General features: G+C 38.4%; 1 protein-coding gene across 1 annotated transcript in view; it reads right to left on the reverse strand.

Moving 5' to 3' along the window:
* LOC121321018 (gamma-aminobutyric acid receptor subunit alpha-5-like) overlaps window positions 1–18,993 on the reverse strand; it is a 30,870-nt gene extending 11,877 nt beyond the window's left edge. The window contains exons 1-7 of the mRNA XM_041259915.1: window positions 18,787–18,993; window positions 17,137–17,221; window positions 15,378–15,499; window positions 12,610–12,677; window positions 12,243–12,463; window positions 2,947–3,029; window positions 327–470 (exon numbers count right to left, since the gene is read on the reverse strand). Coding sequence (XP_041115849.1) covers window positions 327–470; window positions 2,947–3,029; window positions 12,243–12,463; window positions 12,610–12,677; window positions 15,378–15,499; window positions 17,137–17,219 — 721 coding nt within the window. The 5' untranslated portion in view covers window positions 17,220–17,221; window positions 18,787–18,993. The remainder of the gene's footprint in view (window positions 1–326; window positions 471–2,946; window positions 3,030–12,242; window positions 12,464–12,609; window positions 12,678–15,377; window positions 15,500–17,136; window positions 17,222–18,786) is intronic.
* Window positions 18,994–19,441: the final 448 nt, after the last annotated feature.

Here is a 19,441-nt window from a genome sequence, read left to right on the forward strand (position 1 = left end):
ATGCTTTTCAATCCCACGTGTCATGCCGCTTTATTCCGCCCACGACACCCAATCCACATACAGTGACGTCACGGTCAAAACGCGCTGTTCAAGTGACACTTCTCGCGGTTTAAAAACCCGGGATCCGGGATTGTTCAAGGTGTTTTTTGTTTTTGTTTTTTGCCCCGTGCTATCCCAAGAAACAAGATGAATATACATTAAAATAATATATTTTTCTAATAACGTTTCAATACTGTCAGATTAGAGACTATGTAAGTACCAGTTACAGGCTCCCGTTAAACGCATCTCCTTTGGAGGACAGTGTAGAATAAGGGCGAGTTGTATACCTGTGCTTGTTCTGATGACCTCCCTCCCCACTGTCTGTCCTATTAGATGATACTGGTTCAACCTCGAACCGTCTTCAGCCACAACAACAGAACGGGCGGCACCAGAGGTCCAGATATAAACAACTTCAGAGTCTGGATAGGCATCTGATTTACCAGGGAGAGAAAGAGGGTTAGACAGACCCTACCTGTGAATGCACACTGTGTACAGAGAAAGAGGGTTAGACAGACCCTACCTGTGAATGCACACTGTGTACAGAGAAAGGGGGTTAGACAGACCCTACCTGTGAATGCACACTGTGTACAGAGAAAGAGGGTTAGACAGACCTTACCTATGAATGCACACTGTGTACAGAGAAAGAGGGTTAGACAGACCCTACCTGTGAATGCACACTGTGTACAGAGAAAGGGGGTTAGACAGACCCTACCTGTGAATGCACACTGTGTACAGAGAAAGAGGGTTAGACAGACCTTACCTGTGAATGCACACTGTGTACAGAGAAAGAGGGTTAGACAGACCCTACCTGTGAATGCACAGTGTGTACAGAGAAAGGGGGTTAGACAGACCCTACCTGTGAATGCACACTGTGTACAGAGAAAGAGGGTTAGACAGACCTTACCTATGAATGCACACTGTGTATATGGTCACACCATTCAGTTTATATGACTCAAATCCTGCTTAGGTCTGCTGATGTAATTAAGCTGACGCTCTTTACTTGCAAGAGTTTAGCCACACACACACACACACACACACACACACACACACACACACACACACACACACACACACACACACACAGAATAGCATACATTCTATAAAATACTCCTTTCATCCAATTAGAAGCTGCTGTTTGCTTAAGGCAGGGATTATGCAGTCCAGTATCCAGACCTGTAGCCAGACTGCCACATTAATATCTCCATTTCAATGTGTGCAGTCCAGCGACAATCCTCTCTTGCAATATAATGCACATTAATATCTCCATTTCATTGTGTGCAGTCCAGCAACAGTCTGCTCTTGCAATATAATGCACATTAATATCTCCATTTCAATGTGTGCAGTCCAGCGACAGCCTGCTCTTGCAATATAATGCACATTAATATCTCCATTTCAATGTGTGCAGTCCAACGACAGCCTGCTCTTGCAATATAATGCACATTAATATCTCCATTTCATTGTGTGCAGTCCAGCAACAGTCTGCTCTTGCAATATAATGCACATTAATATCTCCATTTCAATGTGTGCAGTCCAGCGACAGTCTGCTCTTGCAATATAATGCACATTAATATCTCCATTTCAATGTGTGCAGTCCAGCGACAGTCTGCTCTTGCAATATAATGCACATTAATATCTCCATTTCAATGTGTGCAGTCCAGCGACAGTCTGCTCTTGCAATATAATGCACATTAATATCTCCATTTCAATGTGTGCAGTCCAGCGACAGTCTGCTCTTGCAATATAATGCACATTAATATCTCCATTTCAATGTGTGCAGTCCAGCGACAGTCTGCTCTTGCAATATAATACACATTAATATCTCCAATGTGTGGAGTCCAGCGACAGTCTGCTCTTGCAATATAATGGGCTTGGCACAGATTTGGAAACAGCATTAAACTGTCAGTATGGCCCATGGCACGATCACCACTGTGCTGATCTGACCTGATGATTGTGAAAGGGTCTTACATTGTTGTAATAGGATACGACTCCATCCCTCAGTGAGTGAAGCTGTAAATCTGTAGAGACGAGATCACTTTGAAGAGTTCATATGTCATGATTCAGTATGTATCATTAATTCAATTCATACTCAAAATAAAATGTGTGTTCATACATAAGCACGTCTTGAGTCTGTTCACATTGGCTGTCAGGCAGCTCCAGTACACAGCAAGGTCTGGACTGGCACGGATGACCAGTCCTAAACAGGTGAAAGGGTTCTGACTCTGTTACAGAGCTCAACCAATGGCCCAGCATGGTGTTGGGAGGGACTGTGTATTACTTAAACTGAGATCTGGTCTACTCTGGACATTAAAGATCCAATAGCACTTTTTCAAAGAAAACCTTTGATTTTTTTAATCGTATGGGACACAGAACCTTTGAGATATCGCGAGGTTGACTGTCCCAGCGCTCGGGTGGATATCGCGAGGTTGACTGTCCCAGCACTCGGGTGGATATAGCGAGGTTGACTGTCCCAGCGCTGGGGTGGATATCGCGAGGCTGACTGTCCCAGCGCTCGGGTGGATATCGTGAGGTTGACTGTCCCAGCGCTCGGGTGGATAATGTGAGGTTGAGGGTGAAGATGTAGATACAATTTGTAGTGTAATGTGACTTGATGTAATACCTACACCCACATCATTTTCCTTGTAATAGCTGGGTCCTCAACCTTACCTATGAAATCAATCGCAAGAAATATTTTTAAATTTTTTTAAATTTCTAAGCTGCTTGGGCTTGTACAGTATGGGATTTCCCCAGATTTTCGGTAAAAAACTTTCACAGATTTTCATCCTTGAATTTGTGTTTTTTAGATATCACCAATTTATCAAGCCCAATTAAGGATAACAATGACTTGTTACTGAAATGCCATGATATTGATTGTCACTGTGACAGGCAGTCACTCAATAGCATACTCACAGCTTCCAAATTTAAGAGGGCATGCATGAGCATCCATGGGAAAGTCTTCCAGTTGCATAGGACATTCAGCAGAAATGGTCAATCTGTGCAATCAAAAGAGAACAACTGTGTGAAAATAAGGGCTGAATACTGTATCTTAATATGTCATGGGTAGAATGTCATCTAGTGCACAGCCTACTCAAACTATGGAACGATGTCTTTCACAATAAGAGACACCCTACACACAAGGTATTGATTTATTATAAATCACACAAATGAGGCAGGAGCCCGGGAACGACTATGAAACATTCAAAGTGTTTTTTTTTTTACTTTAAGATTGTGTCGTGTCTGTACAACACAATTGTGACAAACCCGTGACAGTGTTTGCTTTCTTATACTATTTCTTCAGTGCCCCGTCCATGGAAATGCAAACAATAAGTTGGAAGTGCTGCTGGGATATGTGTGTTTCCTGCTGTGTGCTGTACAATGGAAACGTCTTCACTTGTGCACAAGCACTATACCTTGAGTAAACATGTATTTAAAGTGCGACCACGTAATGACAGCTGGTCCTGACAGGCATCAGCAGTTTATACATGTAATGACAGCTGGTCCTGACAGGCATCGGCAGTTTATACATGTAATGACAGCTGGTCCTGACAGGCATCAGCAGTTTATACATGTAATGACAGCTGGTCCTGACAGGCATCAGCAGTTTATACATGTAATGACAGCTGGTCCTGACAGGCATCGGCAGTTTATACATGTAATGACAGCTGGTCCTGACAGGCATCAGCAGTTTATACATGTAATGACAGCTGGTCCTGACAGGCATCGGCAGTTTATACATGTAATGACAGCTGGTCCTGACAGGCATCAGCAGTTTATACATGTAATGACAGCTGGTCCTGACAGGCATCGGCAGTTTATACATGTAATGACAGCTGGTCCTGACAGGCATCGGCAGTTTATACATGTAATGACAGCTGGTCCTGACAGGCATCGGCAGTTTATACATGTAATGACAGCTGGTCCTGACAGGCATCGGCAGTTTATACATGTAATGACAGCTGGTCCTGACAGGCATCGGCAGTTTATACATGTAATGACAGCTGGTCCTGACAGGCATCAGCAGTTTATACATGTAATGACAGCTGGTCCTGACAGGCATCGGCAGTTTATACATGTAATGACAGCTGGTCCTGACAGGCATCGGCAGTTTATACATGTAATGACAGCTGGTCCTGACAGGCATCGGCAGTTTATACATGTAATGACAGCTGGTCCTGACAGGCATCGGCAGTTTATACATGTAATGACAGCTGGTCCTGACAGGCATCGGCAGTTTATACATGTAATGACAGCTGGTCCTGACAGGCATCAGCAGTTTATACATGTAATGACAGCTGGTCCTGACAGGCATCGGCAGTTTATACATGTAATGACAGCTGGTCCTGACAGGCATCGGCAGTTTATACATGTAATGACAGCTGGTCCTGACAGGCATCAGCAGTTTATACATGTAATGACAGCTGGTCCTGACAGGCATCGGCAGTTTATACATGTAATGACAGCTGGTCCTGACAGGCATCAGCAGTTTATACATGTAATGACAGCTGGTCCTGACAGGCATCGGCAGGTTATACATGTAATGACAGCTGGTCCTGACAGGCATCGGCAGTTTATACATGTAATGACAGCTGGTCCTGACAGGCATCGGCAGTTTATACATGTAATGACAGCTGGTCCTGACAATGCAACGGGCCGTGGGTGGGGGGGGGGATAACAAATGCGTGGGGGGGGGGGGAGCCGCCTCTTTAAAGCCACTTGATTACCCAAGCATCGGCAGTTTATACATGCTAGCGCCTTTAAGCACACTTGATTACCAGCTACTATAATACAACAAATAATGCAATCATTATTATCTGACATTTGGAACTTTCCTCTTTCATTTCTCCTCGCTGTTCTTCTGTCCACATTCTTCTTTAGCTTAACCTCCTCCAATGTGTTTAGCCAAAATATAACAGAATTTGTGTGATGTGTATTTCTAATATAACAAAAACTGTTTTACAGGAAGGGGGAGTATTATGTGAATGAGTTTTTATTTAAATAAATAAATAAATATGGTCTGCTATTGACAGCAGTTTCACAACAGCTGCAGACAGGACAAAGTGTGATGTTGCTGCCATCTTGTGGAATTTGGACACATTGCATTTCATTTGGGAACTAAAACTAAGCTGTGCAGGGGGAGTGGCTTCCTAGAGTCCCTTCATTAGACTTTTTAAACAATTCCAGTTTTTCTAATATTAATTTTGGCATAAAAGAGAAGAAAACAAATAGCAATGAATAACCACAATGCCCATATTCTATAGTAAAAGTATGGCACTGTAATAGAGCACAGTGACAGCATGGTAAAGCATAGAGAAGCACTTTAAAGCACAGAGAGGTATGGTTAAACATAGGGAAGCATTGTAAAGCACAGAGAGGTATAGTAAAGCACAGGGAAGCATTGTAAAGCACAATGACAGCATGGTAAAGCATAGGGAAGCACTGTAAAGCAGAGAGGTCTGGTAAAGCATAGGGGAGCATTGTAAAGCACAGAGAGGTATAGTAAAGCATAAGGAAGCATTGTAAAGCACAGAGAGGTAAGGTGAAGCATAGGGAAGCATTGTAAAGCACAGAGAGGTCTGGTAAAGCATAGGGGAGCATTGTAAAGCACAGAGAGGTATAGTAAAGCATAAGGAAACATTGTAAAGCACAGATAGGTAAGGTGAAGCATAGGGAAGCATTGTAAAGCACAGAGAGGTCTGGTAAAGCATAGGGAAGCACTGTAAAGCACAGAGAGGTAAGCTGAAGCATAGGGAAGCATTGTAAAGCACAGAGAGGTATAGTAAAGCATAAGGAAACATTGTAAAGCACAGAGAGGTAAGGTGAAGCATATGGAAGCATTGTAAAGCACAGAGAGGTAAGGTGAAGTATATTAATATACATGGCAATCCGGGCTACACTATGTTAAATGCATAGTGTAACTATAGTAAAAGCATGGTAAAATTGGAAATAGGCCAAAATACTGTAGTAAATGTTTATAAGGCTGACTATGAAATGTAGACTCTGCAGTTCACATTTACACCTGGCCTATAAATATATAGATAATAATCAACTATATGCTGATTACAAAATCATTAGGGTTACTGGGCCCTGTTCACAAAGCTGTAACTCATGTAAACAGTGGCCTGGATTCAGTCCAGTTTATGGATGTCATGGCCACTATAAAGTATAGCAATAGTGGTGCCGTCAATTCTGGTTTAATACTGGCCCTGGCTGGAACCTCCTGCAGCAAACATTACTATAGGATAAGACACTGAGCCATAAGATAAGATCTACAGAAATACTGAAAGAATATAGTCAAACTCTGTGATAAACATCTACAGAAATACTGAAAGAATATAGTCAAACTGTGAGAAACATCTACAGAAATACTGAAAGAATATAGTCAAACTCTGTGATAAACATCTACAGAAATACTGAAAGAATATAGTCAAACTGTGAGAAACATCTACAGAAATACTGAAAGAATATAGTCAAACTCTGTGATAAACATCTACAGAAATACTGAAAGAATATAGTCAAACTGTGATAAACATCTACAGAAATACTGAAAGAATATAGTCAAACTGTGAGAAACATCTACAGAAATACTGAAAGAATATAGTCAAACTGTGAGAAACATCTACAGAAATACTGAAAGAATATAGTCAAACTGTGAGAAACATCTACAGAAATACTGAAAGAATATAGTCAAACTGTGAGAAACATCTACAGAAATACTGAAAGAATATAGTCAAACTGTGATAAACATCTACAGAAATACTGAAAGAATATAGTCAAACTGTGAGAAACATCTACAGAAATACTGAAAGAATATAGTCAAACTGTGAGAAACATTTACAGAAATACTGAAAGAATATAGTCAAACTGTGAGAAACATTTACAGAAATACTGAAAGAATATAGTCAAACTGTGAGAAACATCTACAGAAATACTGAAAGAATATAGTCAAACTGTGAGAAACATCTACAGAAATACTGAAAGAATATAGTCAAACTGTGATAAACATCTACAGAAATACTGAAAGAATATAGTCAAACTGTGATAAACATCTACAGAAATACTGAAAGAATATAGTCAAACTGTGAGAAACATCTACAGAAATACTGAAAGAATATAGTCAAACTGTGATAAACATCTACAGAAATACTGAAAGAATATAGTCAAACTGTGATAAACATCTACAGAAATACTGAAAGAATATAGTCAAACTGTGAGAAACATCTACAGAAATACTGAAAGAATATAGTCAAACTGTGAGAAACATCTACAGAAATACTGAAAGAATATAGTCAAACTGTGATAAACATCTACAGAAATACTGAAAGAATATAGTCAAACTGTGATAAACATCTACAGAAATACTGAAAGAATATAGTCAAACTGTGAGAAACATCTACAGAAATACTGAAAGAATATAGTCAAACTGTGATAAACATCTACAGAAATACTGAAAGAATATAGTCAAACTGTGATAAACATCTACAGAAATACTGAAAGAATATAGTCAAACTGTGATAAACATCTACAGAAATACTGAAAGAATATAGTCAAACTGTGAGAAACATCTACAGAAATACTGAAAGAATATAGTCAAAACTGTGATAAACATCTACAGAAATACTGAAAGAATATAGTCAAACTGTGATAAACATCTACAGAAATACTGAAAGAATATAGTCAAACTGTGATAAACATCTACAGAAATACTGAAAGAATATAGTCAAACTGTGATAAACATCTACAGAAATACTGAAAGAATATAGTCAAACTGTGATAAACATCTACAGAAATACTGAAAGAATATAGTCAAACTGTGATAAACATCTACAGAAATACTGAAAGAATATAGTCAAACTGTGATAAACATCTACAGAAATACAGAAAGAATATAGTCAAACTGTGATAAACATCTACAGAAATACTGAAAGAATATAGTCAAACTGTGAGAAACATCTACAGAAATACTGAAAGAATATAGTCAAACTGTGATAAACATCTACAGAAATACTGAAAGAATATAGTCAAACTGTGATAAACATCTACAGAAATACTGAAAGAATATAGTCAAACTGTGAGAAACATCTACAGAAATACTGAAAGAATATAGTCAAACTGTGAGAAACATCTACAGAAATACTGAAAGAATATAGTCAAACTGTGAGAAACATTTACAGAAATACTGAAAGAATATAGTCAAACTGTGATAAACATCTACAGAAATACTGAAAGAATATAGTCAAACTGTGAGAAACATTTACAGAAATACTGAAAGAATATAGTCAAACTGTGAGAAACATTTACAGAAATACTGAAAGAATATAGTCAAACTGTGAGAAACATCTACAGAAATACTGAAAGAATATAGTCAAACTGTGAGAAACATCTACAGAAATACTGAAAGAATATAGTCAAACTGTGATAAACATCTACAGAAATACTGAAAGAATATAGTCAAACTGTGATAAACATCTACAGAAATACTGAAAGAATATAGTCAAACTGTGATAAACATCTACAGAAATACTGAAAGAATATAGTCAAACTGTGAGAAACATCTACAGAAATACTGAAAGAATATAGTCAAACTGTGAGAAACATCTACAGAAATACTGAAAGAATATAGTCAAACTCTGTGATAAACATCTACAGAAATACTGAAAGAATATAGTCAAACTGTGAGAAACATCTACAGAAATACTGAAAGAATATAGTCAAACTCTGTGATAAACATCTACAGAAATACTGAAAGAATATAGTCAAACTGTGAGAAACATCTACAGAAATACTGAAAGAATATAGTCAAACTGTGATAAACATCTACAGAAATACTGAAAGAATATAGTCAAACTGTGATAAACATCTACAGAAATACTGAAAGAATATAGTCAAACTGTGATAAACATCTACAGAAATACTGAAAGAATATAGTCAAACTGTGATAAACATCTACAGAAATACTGAAAGAATATAGTCAAACTGTGATAAACATTGACAGAAATACTGAAAGAATATAGTAAAACTGTGATAAACGTCTACAGAACTACTGAAAGATTATTGATGTGACCTGTTAAATCCACTTCAATCAGTGTAGATTTTTTTTAAACCTTAACACAATTGAGACATCGATTGTGTATGTGTGCCATTCAGAGGGTAAGTGGGCAAGACAAAAGATTTAAGTGCCTTTGAACGGGGTATGGTAGTAGGTGCCAGGCACGCCGTTTTGAGTGTGTCAAGAACTGTAACGCTGCTGGGTTTTTCACGCTCAACAGTTTCCTGTGTGTATCAAGGATGGTCCACCACCCAAAGGATATCCAGCCAATGGCAGGCCACTGGTCGATAACGGCTCATTGATGAAAGAGACCAAATGAGGCTGACACGAATTGTGCAGAGCAATAGACGGCCTACAGTTAGTCAACTGACAGTCCAGTACAACATTGGTGCCGAAAGACCCATAAAAGAATGCACAACTCATTGTACCTTGACACGAATGCGGTATGGCAGCCAACGATCTAACAGAGTTCCACTTCTTTCAGCAAAACACAAGTAACTGCGGTTGCAGTGGGCTAAGGAACGAAAACACTGGACACCGGAGGATTGGAAAAACATTGCGTGGTCTGATGAATCCTGGTTCCTGCTGTTTTTGGCATCCATCATGCCTCGTGTCAACATTACAGGCTAGTTAACTCTAAGAAATGTTAGCACCTTACACACATCTAAATAAAGCCATGTTCTGGTAAAAACTGGCTCTATAAGACAATCCAAAGTGGTTGTGGTGTGATGGTGTGGGGTGTGTTTTAATGGCACACATTGGGTCCCTTGATAAAAGTGGAGCAACGTTTGAATGTCACAGGATATCTGAACATCATTGCCAATCAGGTGCATCCCTTCTGCTAATCCATCTGCTAATGGATTTTTTCAACAGGATAATGCCCCATGCCACAAGGCTAGGATTGTCCAGGAATGGTTCCACGAACATGACAGTGAATTCATCTTACTGCAGTGGCCTGCCCAGTCACCAGTTCTCAATTCAATTGAGCATCTGTGGGATGAGATGGAACGAGCTGTTCGGAGTAGAGATCCACTACCAGCCAACTTGACACAACTGTGGGAAGCACTGGAGTCAACATGGGCCAGCATCCCTGTGGAACGCTTTCGACACCTTGTAGAGTCCATGTCTCAATGAATTGAGGCTGTTGAGAGGGCAAAAGGGGGTGCAACTCAAGTTCGTTGGTCCCATGAAGGCTCGTCCCTTGTTAGCACACTCCTTGTTAGCACATTCCTCTCTCTGTGCTCAACAATAATTCAAATGCATAAATGATGTGTCATGCCATTATCTAGCTAGGGTGGCAGAGACTACCCTCCTTGTGATGTACAGCACATGCTTCTACCATCACGGTCCGTTCCAGATATAATACACAATGAACCTAAGCATGCATCAGGAGTGAGACAGCAGTACATTTGGTGCAATCCCAAGTTGTGAAAATAGGCTGTTAGACTCACTGTTAGAGTCCTGCGATGAGTCAAAGGAAAGATAAAGCATCATCGTCATCAAGTCATTTGGGATAACATGAGAGCTAACACTGAGACAAGTTATTATCTGTCGGGCAGTGCAACGCACTTGAGAACTGAATGATAATCTGAGCTTTCCTATGGGACTAGTTTATAATAGCACTGCAAAGTATGGATGGGGGTTATAGAGTGAAATATCTTTGCCTCTATACTCTATAACAAATAATGCACAGTTATGGTGTTTATTTTATTTTTTTATTTGATGGATTTATGTCATGAAAGTTGCACATTGAGCTGTATTTGGTTTTTTTGTGCATGTCTGTAGTCTAATGCTGTGTGAGAAAAACAATACGAAGTATAATAATGATTATAATAATAATGATTTGAATGTACTGTCCCTGCATCTTAGTGGAACTACCTGGCTTCTCCTTGTCTCAAAGACATTGGGCTGCACTGAACCATGCTAGAACAACACAAGGGAGTCTCCTAACTGGGACTGTGGTAAAATGCAATCCATCACTCGCATCACCCATCACTGCCCAACACACGCTTCTGCAGGAGGCACAAATGGAATCTATGGTGAGCCCAGACTACATCAAATGGCTTTCCAAACTCAACACACAGCTATAAACTCATTACATTGCTTTCAAATTCCATACAAAAGAGAGAGAACTAATCCTGAATAAATCACTTCTAATAGATTATTGCAAGCAAGTGACTTGATCAATAGGCATAGTAGTGTCATGTATCAATGTACCTCTCCCTTCTGTGCAAATGGAAACTATTCAATGAAGAGGCTGTTAACTTTCATTGCAATCACAGATTGTAAAACATGAAACTTGCTTTCAAGCTTTCAAAAAAGTTTGACTTATAGGAGTTGCACTTGGGCTTTTCTTCAAGGATAACACATTTCACAGTCAGAGGTTATAACAATATAGTGAGATAGCTTTGCTCTTCTTAAAGGTTAATGAAGGAACATAAGAAAGTTTACAAACGAGAGGAGGCCATTCGGCCCATCTTGCGCATTTGGTTATTAGTAGCTTATTGATCCCAGAATCTCTTCAAGCAGCTTCTTGAAGGATCCAAGGGTGTCAGCTTCAATAACATTATTGGGGAGTTGGTTTCAGACTCCTACAATTCTCTGTGTAAAAAAAGTGCCTCCTATTTTCTGTTTTGAATGCCCCTTTATCTAAACTCCATTTGTGACCCCTAGTCCTTGTTTCTTTTTTCAGGTTGAAAAAGTCCCCTGGGTCAACATTATTATAATTGCTTATATACTAACTGAAATAGCAAATGGTGGTTAACTATATTATTCATTGTTTTGATTAAATATGTATATGGAAAGTATGAGATATACTGTTATATTTTCCAATCTCTGACGGTTTTATTTAAGACATGGTCTGACTGTTTTGTTTCTAACGTTGCTCCAGTAAATGTATATTTTGTACCACAGCATGAAATATTTAGTCAAATCAAATAGTAAGCTGTCTCTGCATCTCTGGAGAGATTGCTTTCAAGCAAGTGTTTTAAACAGCTTTTCTTCTTGTTAAGGAATGCATGGGTAACTTCAAACCAACAGCACGCTTGGCACGCCAGTTGTTTCTGTTTTAGGCTTTAGAAAATATATAGAAACCCAGAATAGATCCCTGACCCTGTCCCATGATTTACCTCATGGTGCAGAGTAGAGTCCCATGATTTACCTCATGGTGTAGAGCAGAGTCCCATCATCCTCCAAGCGCAGCAGCTTGTTGGGAGTGGTCATGTTGTGAGCAATGGATTTCTTGCCATTGAGAAAGAAGGTGTCTGGTGTCCAGATTTTGCTGGCTAGAAGGTTGTTCAAGGGAAGTCTTTGCATCGGTCCTTTAAATTTAAGTCGTTCGTCCTTCCAGCTTTGGCGGAAAAACACATCAATCGTATATTCCTAGCGTGAAGAAGCAGCATTTTTACAACCAGCGTGTATTGCATCATATACCTTTGCATTCAACTGATAACTCAAAAGACATTGCAAAGCATTCAAATTACAACATAGATGATGGGGTGCAGGTTATCGGGGGGGGGGGGGCTTACCATTTCAGTATCTGAGACTGGGCCAAAGCTTGTGACGTAGATATTTGTTTTTACCTCTGTTATTCTTTCTGTAGGACAGTAAAACAAGTGCAGTGTTACTTTCTTCTGTGGAAATGAACCTGTTTTGTTTTGAATGTGAGGGGTAAAGCATTGGAGGCTTGGGCTGGAATCTTATGTACATCCCAAGGACAAGGCAATGGTCTATAAGATGTGAAGTTACAGACAGCAATGAAATATTTACCATGGAACTACAGTGCCAGCGGGTAAATGTGTGTGCCAATGAACTTGTCTAATATTTTCTATGTGTCTATAATCCTAGCTAGGCCTACCTGGCAATGCTGCACCATCTTTTAATATTGATCACATTTCATAATGCTGAACAGCATTCTGAAAACGCTGCTTAAAGATTAATTTCACAATGCTGAACAGCATTCTGAAAACGCCGTTTAAAGATTAATTTCATAATGCTGAACAGCATTCTGAAAACGCTGTTTAAAGATTAATTTCACAATGCTGAACAGCATTCTGAAAACGCTGTTTAAAGATTAATTTCACAATGCTGAACAGCATTCTGAAAATGCTGTTTAAAGATTAATTTCACAATGCTGAACAGCATTCTGAAAACGCTGTTTAAAGATTAATTTCACAATGCTGAACAGCATTCTGAAAACGCTGTTTAAAGATTAATTTCATAATGCTGAACAGCATTCTGAAAACGCTGTTTAAAGATTAATTTCACAATGCTGAACAGCATTCTGAAAACGCTGTTTAAAGATTAATTTCACAATGCTGAACAGCATTCTGAAAATGCTGTTTAAAGATTAATTTCACAATGCTGAACAGCATTCTGAAAACGCTGTTTAAAGATTAATTTCATAATGCTGAACAGCATTCTGAAAACGCTGTTTAAAGATTAATTTCATAATGCTGAACAGCATTCTGAAAACGCTGTTTAAAGATCAATTTCATAATGCTGAACAGCATTCTGAAAACTCTGTTTAAAGATCAATTTCATAATGCTGAACAGCATTCTGAAAACGCTGTTTAAAGATCAATTTCATAATGCTGAACAGCATTCTGAAAACTCTGTTTAAAGATCCATTTCATAATGCTGAACAGCATTCTGAAAACTATGTTTAAAGATCCATTTCACAATGCTGAACAGCATTCTGAAAACGCTGTTTAAAGATCCATTTCACAATGCTGAACAGCATTCTGAAAACGCTGTTTAAAGATCCATTTCACAATGCTGAACAGCATTCTGAAAACGCTGTTTAAAGATCCCTTTCACAATGCTGAACAGCATTCTGAAAACGCTGTTTAAAGATCCATTTCACAATGCTGAACAGCATTCTGAAAACGCTGTTTAAAGATTAATTTCGTAATGCTGAACAGCATTCTGAAAACGCTGTTTAAAGATTAATTTCATAATGCTGAACAGCATTCTGAAAACGCTGTTTAAAGATTCATTTCATAATGCTGAACAGCATTCTGAAAACGCTGTTTAAAGATTAATTTCATAATGCTGAACAGCATTCTGAAAACGCTGTTTAAAGATCAATTTCATAATGCTGAACAGCATTCTGAAAACTCTGTTTAAAGATCCATTTCATAATGCTGAACAGCATTCTGAAAACTATGTTTAAAGATCCATTTCACAATGCTGAACAGCATTCTGAAAACGCTGTTTAAAGATCCATTTCATAATGCTGAACAGCATTCTGAAAACGCTGTTTAAAGATCCATTTCACAATGCTGAACAGCATTCTGAAAACGCTGTTTAAAGATCCATTTCACAATGCTGAACAGCATTCTGAAAACGCTGTTTAAAGATCCATTTCACAATGCTGAACAGCATTCTGAAAACGCTGTTTAAAGATCCATTTCACAATGCTGAACAGCATTCTGAAAACGCTGTTTAAAGATCCATTTCACAATGCTGAACAGCATTCTGAAAACGCTGTTTAAAGATCCATTTCACAATGCTGAACAGCATTCTGAAAACGCTGTTTAAAGATCCCTTTCACAATGCTGAACAGCATTCTGAAAACGCTGTTTAAAGATCCCTTTCACAATGCTGAACAGCATTCTGAAAACGCTGTTTAAAGATCCATTTCACAATGCTGAACAGCATTCTGAAAACGCTGTTTAAAGATTAATTTCGTAATGCTGAACAGCATTCTGAAAACACAGTTTAAAGATCCATGTCATAATGTTGAACAGCATTCTGAAAACGCTGTTTAAAGATCCATGTCATAATGTTGAACAGCATTCTGAAAACACAGTTTAAAGATCCATGTCATAATGTTGAACAGCATTCTGAAAATGCTGTTTAATTAACGCACTCACATTATAAAAGGATGCAGAAATGGGTGTCTGCTACAATATATAACAATGTAATACCAAGAAGAATGTGGCAATAATAGACACGTTCATTTAGTCAAATAGTAAAACAGCTTCCATAGTAAACATTTCATTTTAGGCACTTGTAAGCACAGTGTCCCTCTGTGCTTTAATAGACACCACCCCATATAATAAGCCTGTCACACAAGCCACTGGCATCTCACAGGCAAATGACTGAGCTGCCTTTCACCTGCTAAAAGTGTTCTGTGTGCTTGCAAGGCAATGCTTCTCCTAGCCCTTGTCTGTTTAGAAATACCATTACTTTAGCACACAGCATTGCCAAATCCTGAATCTTTCATGAGCACCAAAAGGTGCCCTAAAAAACAAATGTCATTTTAGACAACCTGTAAAAACCTTGCACCTACCTCCCAATCCAGGACGCAGCCTGTTATCATACCCATCCAGCAATCCATCTAAAATCCTTGTGAATATGGTAATATTGTTATTGGAGTCTTCCTTCAGTGTTCCCGCTGCCATCTGTGATACACTGTGAATGGGAGAACAGCATCCATATGAAAAGGTGTTGTGCTTACATTGAGCTGCTCTAGAATTGTGGCAACACATGATCATACATGTCAGTGTAGGGTGGCATCTTACCAAGCCTGGTTTCCTAGTCAGCGTGACAGTCTTAGAAATTGTAATATGGGGCCCTAGTCATTAAACTGTAGGGATTGTTTTAAAGAATGTTTTGTTTAGGACTGTCTTTTTTAAAACCCATTTTTTATTGATTAAATCGAGGTGTGCAATCCATCTTTTTCAAGTGTTTATTAGTTTATTCTCATTTTTCAAAGCACTCTTAACCCTGAGAGAAATGTATAAACACCCTTAGAAAAAACACTCTTTAAAAACAAACACATTCCTTAAAGTTTTGTGAATAGAGACAATTAATCAATATTGAATTCTAACCCTAAAATGAATTCTTCACAGACAAGAATGTCTTTAAAACTTTAAACTTTCACTATACGAGAAAGTGTGGAACGCCTAAACTACATTGAGGGTTAACAAACCAAGATCTACCATATGGTGCTTTATCTGAGACAAGAAATAACACAGGGGCAGATCTACCATGTGGTACTTTATCTGGGATTAGAAATAACACAGGCAGGTCTACCATGTGGTACTTTATCTGGGATTAGAAATAACATGGGGAAGATCTACCATGTGGTACTTTATCTGGGATTAGAAATAACACGGGGAAGATCTACCATGTGGTACTTTACAGTATCTGGGATTAGAAATAACACGGGGAAGATCTACCATGTGGTACTTTATCTGAGACAAGAAATAACACTGGCAGACCTACCATGTGACTGCGGCGTCTTTAAGAGAGAGATCTATACGTTTTTGTCAATAGGGTCCATTAATCCGACTTGGATTGCAAAAACGAGCCCCCAGTCACCAATGCAATTATTACCCTCTGTCTGTCACTTTCTCACTCTGGAGGCAGCCGTTTCCAATATATATATATATACATTTGGAACAGTTCTACATTAATGAACCACAGTATGCTCTAATAAGACGAGTGCAGCGTTCAGGGGTAGGGTAAAAATACTGCATGTTAACATATTGGGTTTTTGCCTATTTGGGGTCTAGATTCATCCAACTCACTTCACTACATGGTTTGGTGATTTTAATGACTCATCTATAGAAGGTATTTTTACCAGCTTAAAGAAAGACAATGGCGTAAAATCAGATTCATCATATAGCCAAAAACATTAATAATCTTGATTGTCTAACAGTAGTTTCCACTGAATTTAATGTATTATGCATTGTTTTTATTTATTTATTTATTTATGTTTGATGCATTTCTCTGTATTTAAAATGTTATGGATTTTCTTACTGTTACTGCATCTTGTAAAGTGCTTTTTAATAGTGGTCCACTATGAAAGGCGCTATATAAAGTAAAGATGGATTGATTGATTGATTGATAGACTACATCGGAAATATTAGCCTGTATGGTCATATTTCAAGTTGCTGCTGTATAATCAGAAGAACACATTCCTACCAGTTAGCGTTGCAAATGTGTACTCTTCTAAACATAAAAGTGTGTGATACATCATTATTACACATTAAAGAACATGCAAGTTAAGCAAAAAAGAAATTCATATACCAAAAAACATTTACCTAAGGCAGCAGATTATGCTGGCAAGAACTAAGAAGGCCAAGGGGGTTTTCATTGTAGCAAAGCAGAGTATTCCATTGTCCATTCCTGTAACACATCAGAACAAACAGTGCACACCTCTGTGTAAAACCTCGCCAGCGCTTCACAGATCTGCACATGACTGTTCTTCACTATTTCATCAAGGAGGCTGGGGTTTATTTTTCAGTTTGAAGTCTTTTTTTTTTTTTTTTTTTTTTTTTGCAAAGCCCAAATACAACAATAGGCTCGTTTTGTGAATTTGAAACCCTTAAGTCTAAACTACTCTGATACAGCGATCATGAAAAAGGTTGCGTTGTAGACAGTGTTTCTTTACTGCTTACTGGTTAGTGAATGTGATGAAAAGTGTGTTCACTGCAGTTCATTAACACACACTCTCACACAGCAGCACCTCGTTCTCTCTAGTTTTCAATACAGATTTCAGAAGAGGAAGTTGTATGGATTTAAACAGTCCCCTACACTAGCAGTCCCCTACACTAGTAGTATTATTATTGTATTTCACAGTTTCTCTGTACCTACAGTATACAATAATAAATAATGCTTTGTATAAAGAAATATGAAAAAATACTTTTTAACTGCTATAATAATAATAATAATAATAATAATAATAATAAATAATAATAATAATAATAATAATAATAATAATAATAACCTCGTAGTGATTGCGGGTAATGTCAAGCTACTTTGCTCTTCTGAATTAGTGTTTTCAGATATCTGCTATAAGCCTTTGTTTCTCATTCACAGTTTCTTAGTTCTTTCTAATCTTTTCAGACAGTGCCAAGACCAACGGAGCCCAGTTACACCTTGCGGCAACAACGATTACCCTGAAACAGCAGGATGATACTCGTGTCAGTTATAACAAAGAGACTGCTTTCAGTAACACTCTTCACGCTAATCTTCACTAAATGCATTCACTGTACTGTATATATGCTTCTCAAACAGCTCGTCACTTTGCACACACCAATATGCTGCTGCAGGTCAGAAGAACTGGCTGCAACACCACATCTGTGAGGCTTTCTTGCAATTCATGTATCAATACTTTCATGATATGACAATCGGCGATTTAGCTTAAACATCCAGTGAATCATTAAATTATCAGCATCACAATGAACACACCTCTCCCTTCGTACACAGCAGTGTCAGTGAGGAGCGTTAAATTCCATTTGAACTGGGGAAATCCTCCCAGCTGCAATGTTCAAACGAGCACCGTACTGCTTCAGCAATCTTGCTTCTTGCTCGGTAAAGCACACCGCGATGTAACATATAGCAGCAGCATTGAGCGTTATGCAATTTCATGCTCTTTTTTTAATGAAAAAATTAACGTTTTTACCACTAAATTATCGGATAAGAGTTACTGAACACCCCATGCATTGCCTCTCCTTGTCGTTATTATTCCTAGAGCGGAGAATCAATTATTAACACACACTGACGTGTAGTAATAATACGACCCCCGGGTTATTCCTGTCACCCTACCTAGGCTTGCATCAGTATCTGACTGTGAAGCTGAAGGGATCCGGTCTTTCCTCGCAGACAGACTTTCTTTAAGCGTGCACTCTTGATGCACGATTATAATACCTCCAAGCACACGAGCATCAAATACACGAAGAGTCGCTTACCCAGATCCGTTGAGGTCCGCGGCTCGGTTTTTTTCCTTTTTTTTTTCTGGATTCTCACCTGCAGGCTTTCTTTGTTACTGTTATTGTTATTATTAATATTGAGAAGCGAAGTGAAAGACGTCAGCTCTCCTCGCACGCCATAACAATAACCTCTGAAGTGACAGTAAGAGCACAAGAGGAGCTAAATGAGACGATTCGCCCGTTTTGGAGAAGAAACCCCAGAGAGAGACTTGATATCAGGCAGCCCAGTGTGCGGGTTTTTTTTTTCTTTCTCAGTCTCAGATCTTTCTGCTTACTTGGCGTTCTGTTCTCTTTGCCAGTATGCCAGTTTCATCGCTAATTTACCAAATCTACTGTATTTCCGTGTCTTCTAAAACACGATTCAGTACGCAGGTGGAACTGTTGTCTGTTATCTGTCGCTATTTCCACGAGGTCGCAAAGGGCTCGTTTTTCAACAAAACAGTAACATTGTTACAACTAGTACGTTATTAGCATTCCTTTAAACGAGTACCTATATTAAATACATAGGCCACCAGTTAAATGAATAAATCGAAAAATAAAAATAAGCTGACACAAAGTTGATTGTATCAATCGGTCTTGGTCAAAGAAAAGGCCACTTGTTTTATTTATTTTTAATTTTTCAATCTGAGACTGT

The sequence above is a fragment of the Polyodon spathula genome, chromosome 9 (assembly GCF_017654505.1).
Source record: "Polyodon spathula isolate WHYD16114869_AA chromosome 9, ASM1765450v1, whole genome shotgun sequence".
NCBI lineage: Eukaryota > Metazoa > Chordata > Actinopteri > Acipenseriformes > Polyodontidae > Polyodon > Polyodon spathula.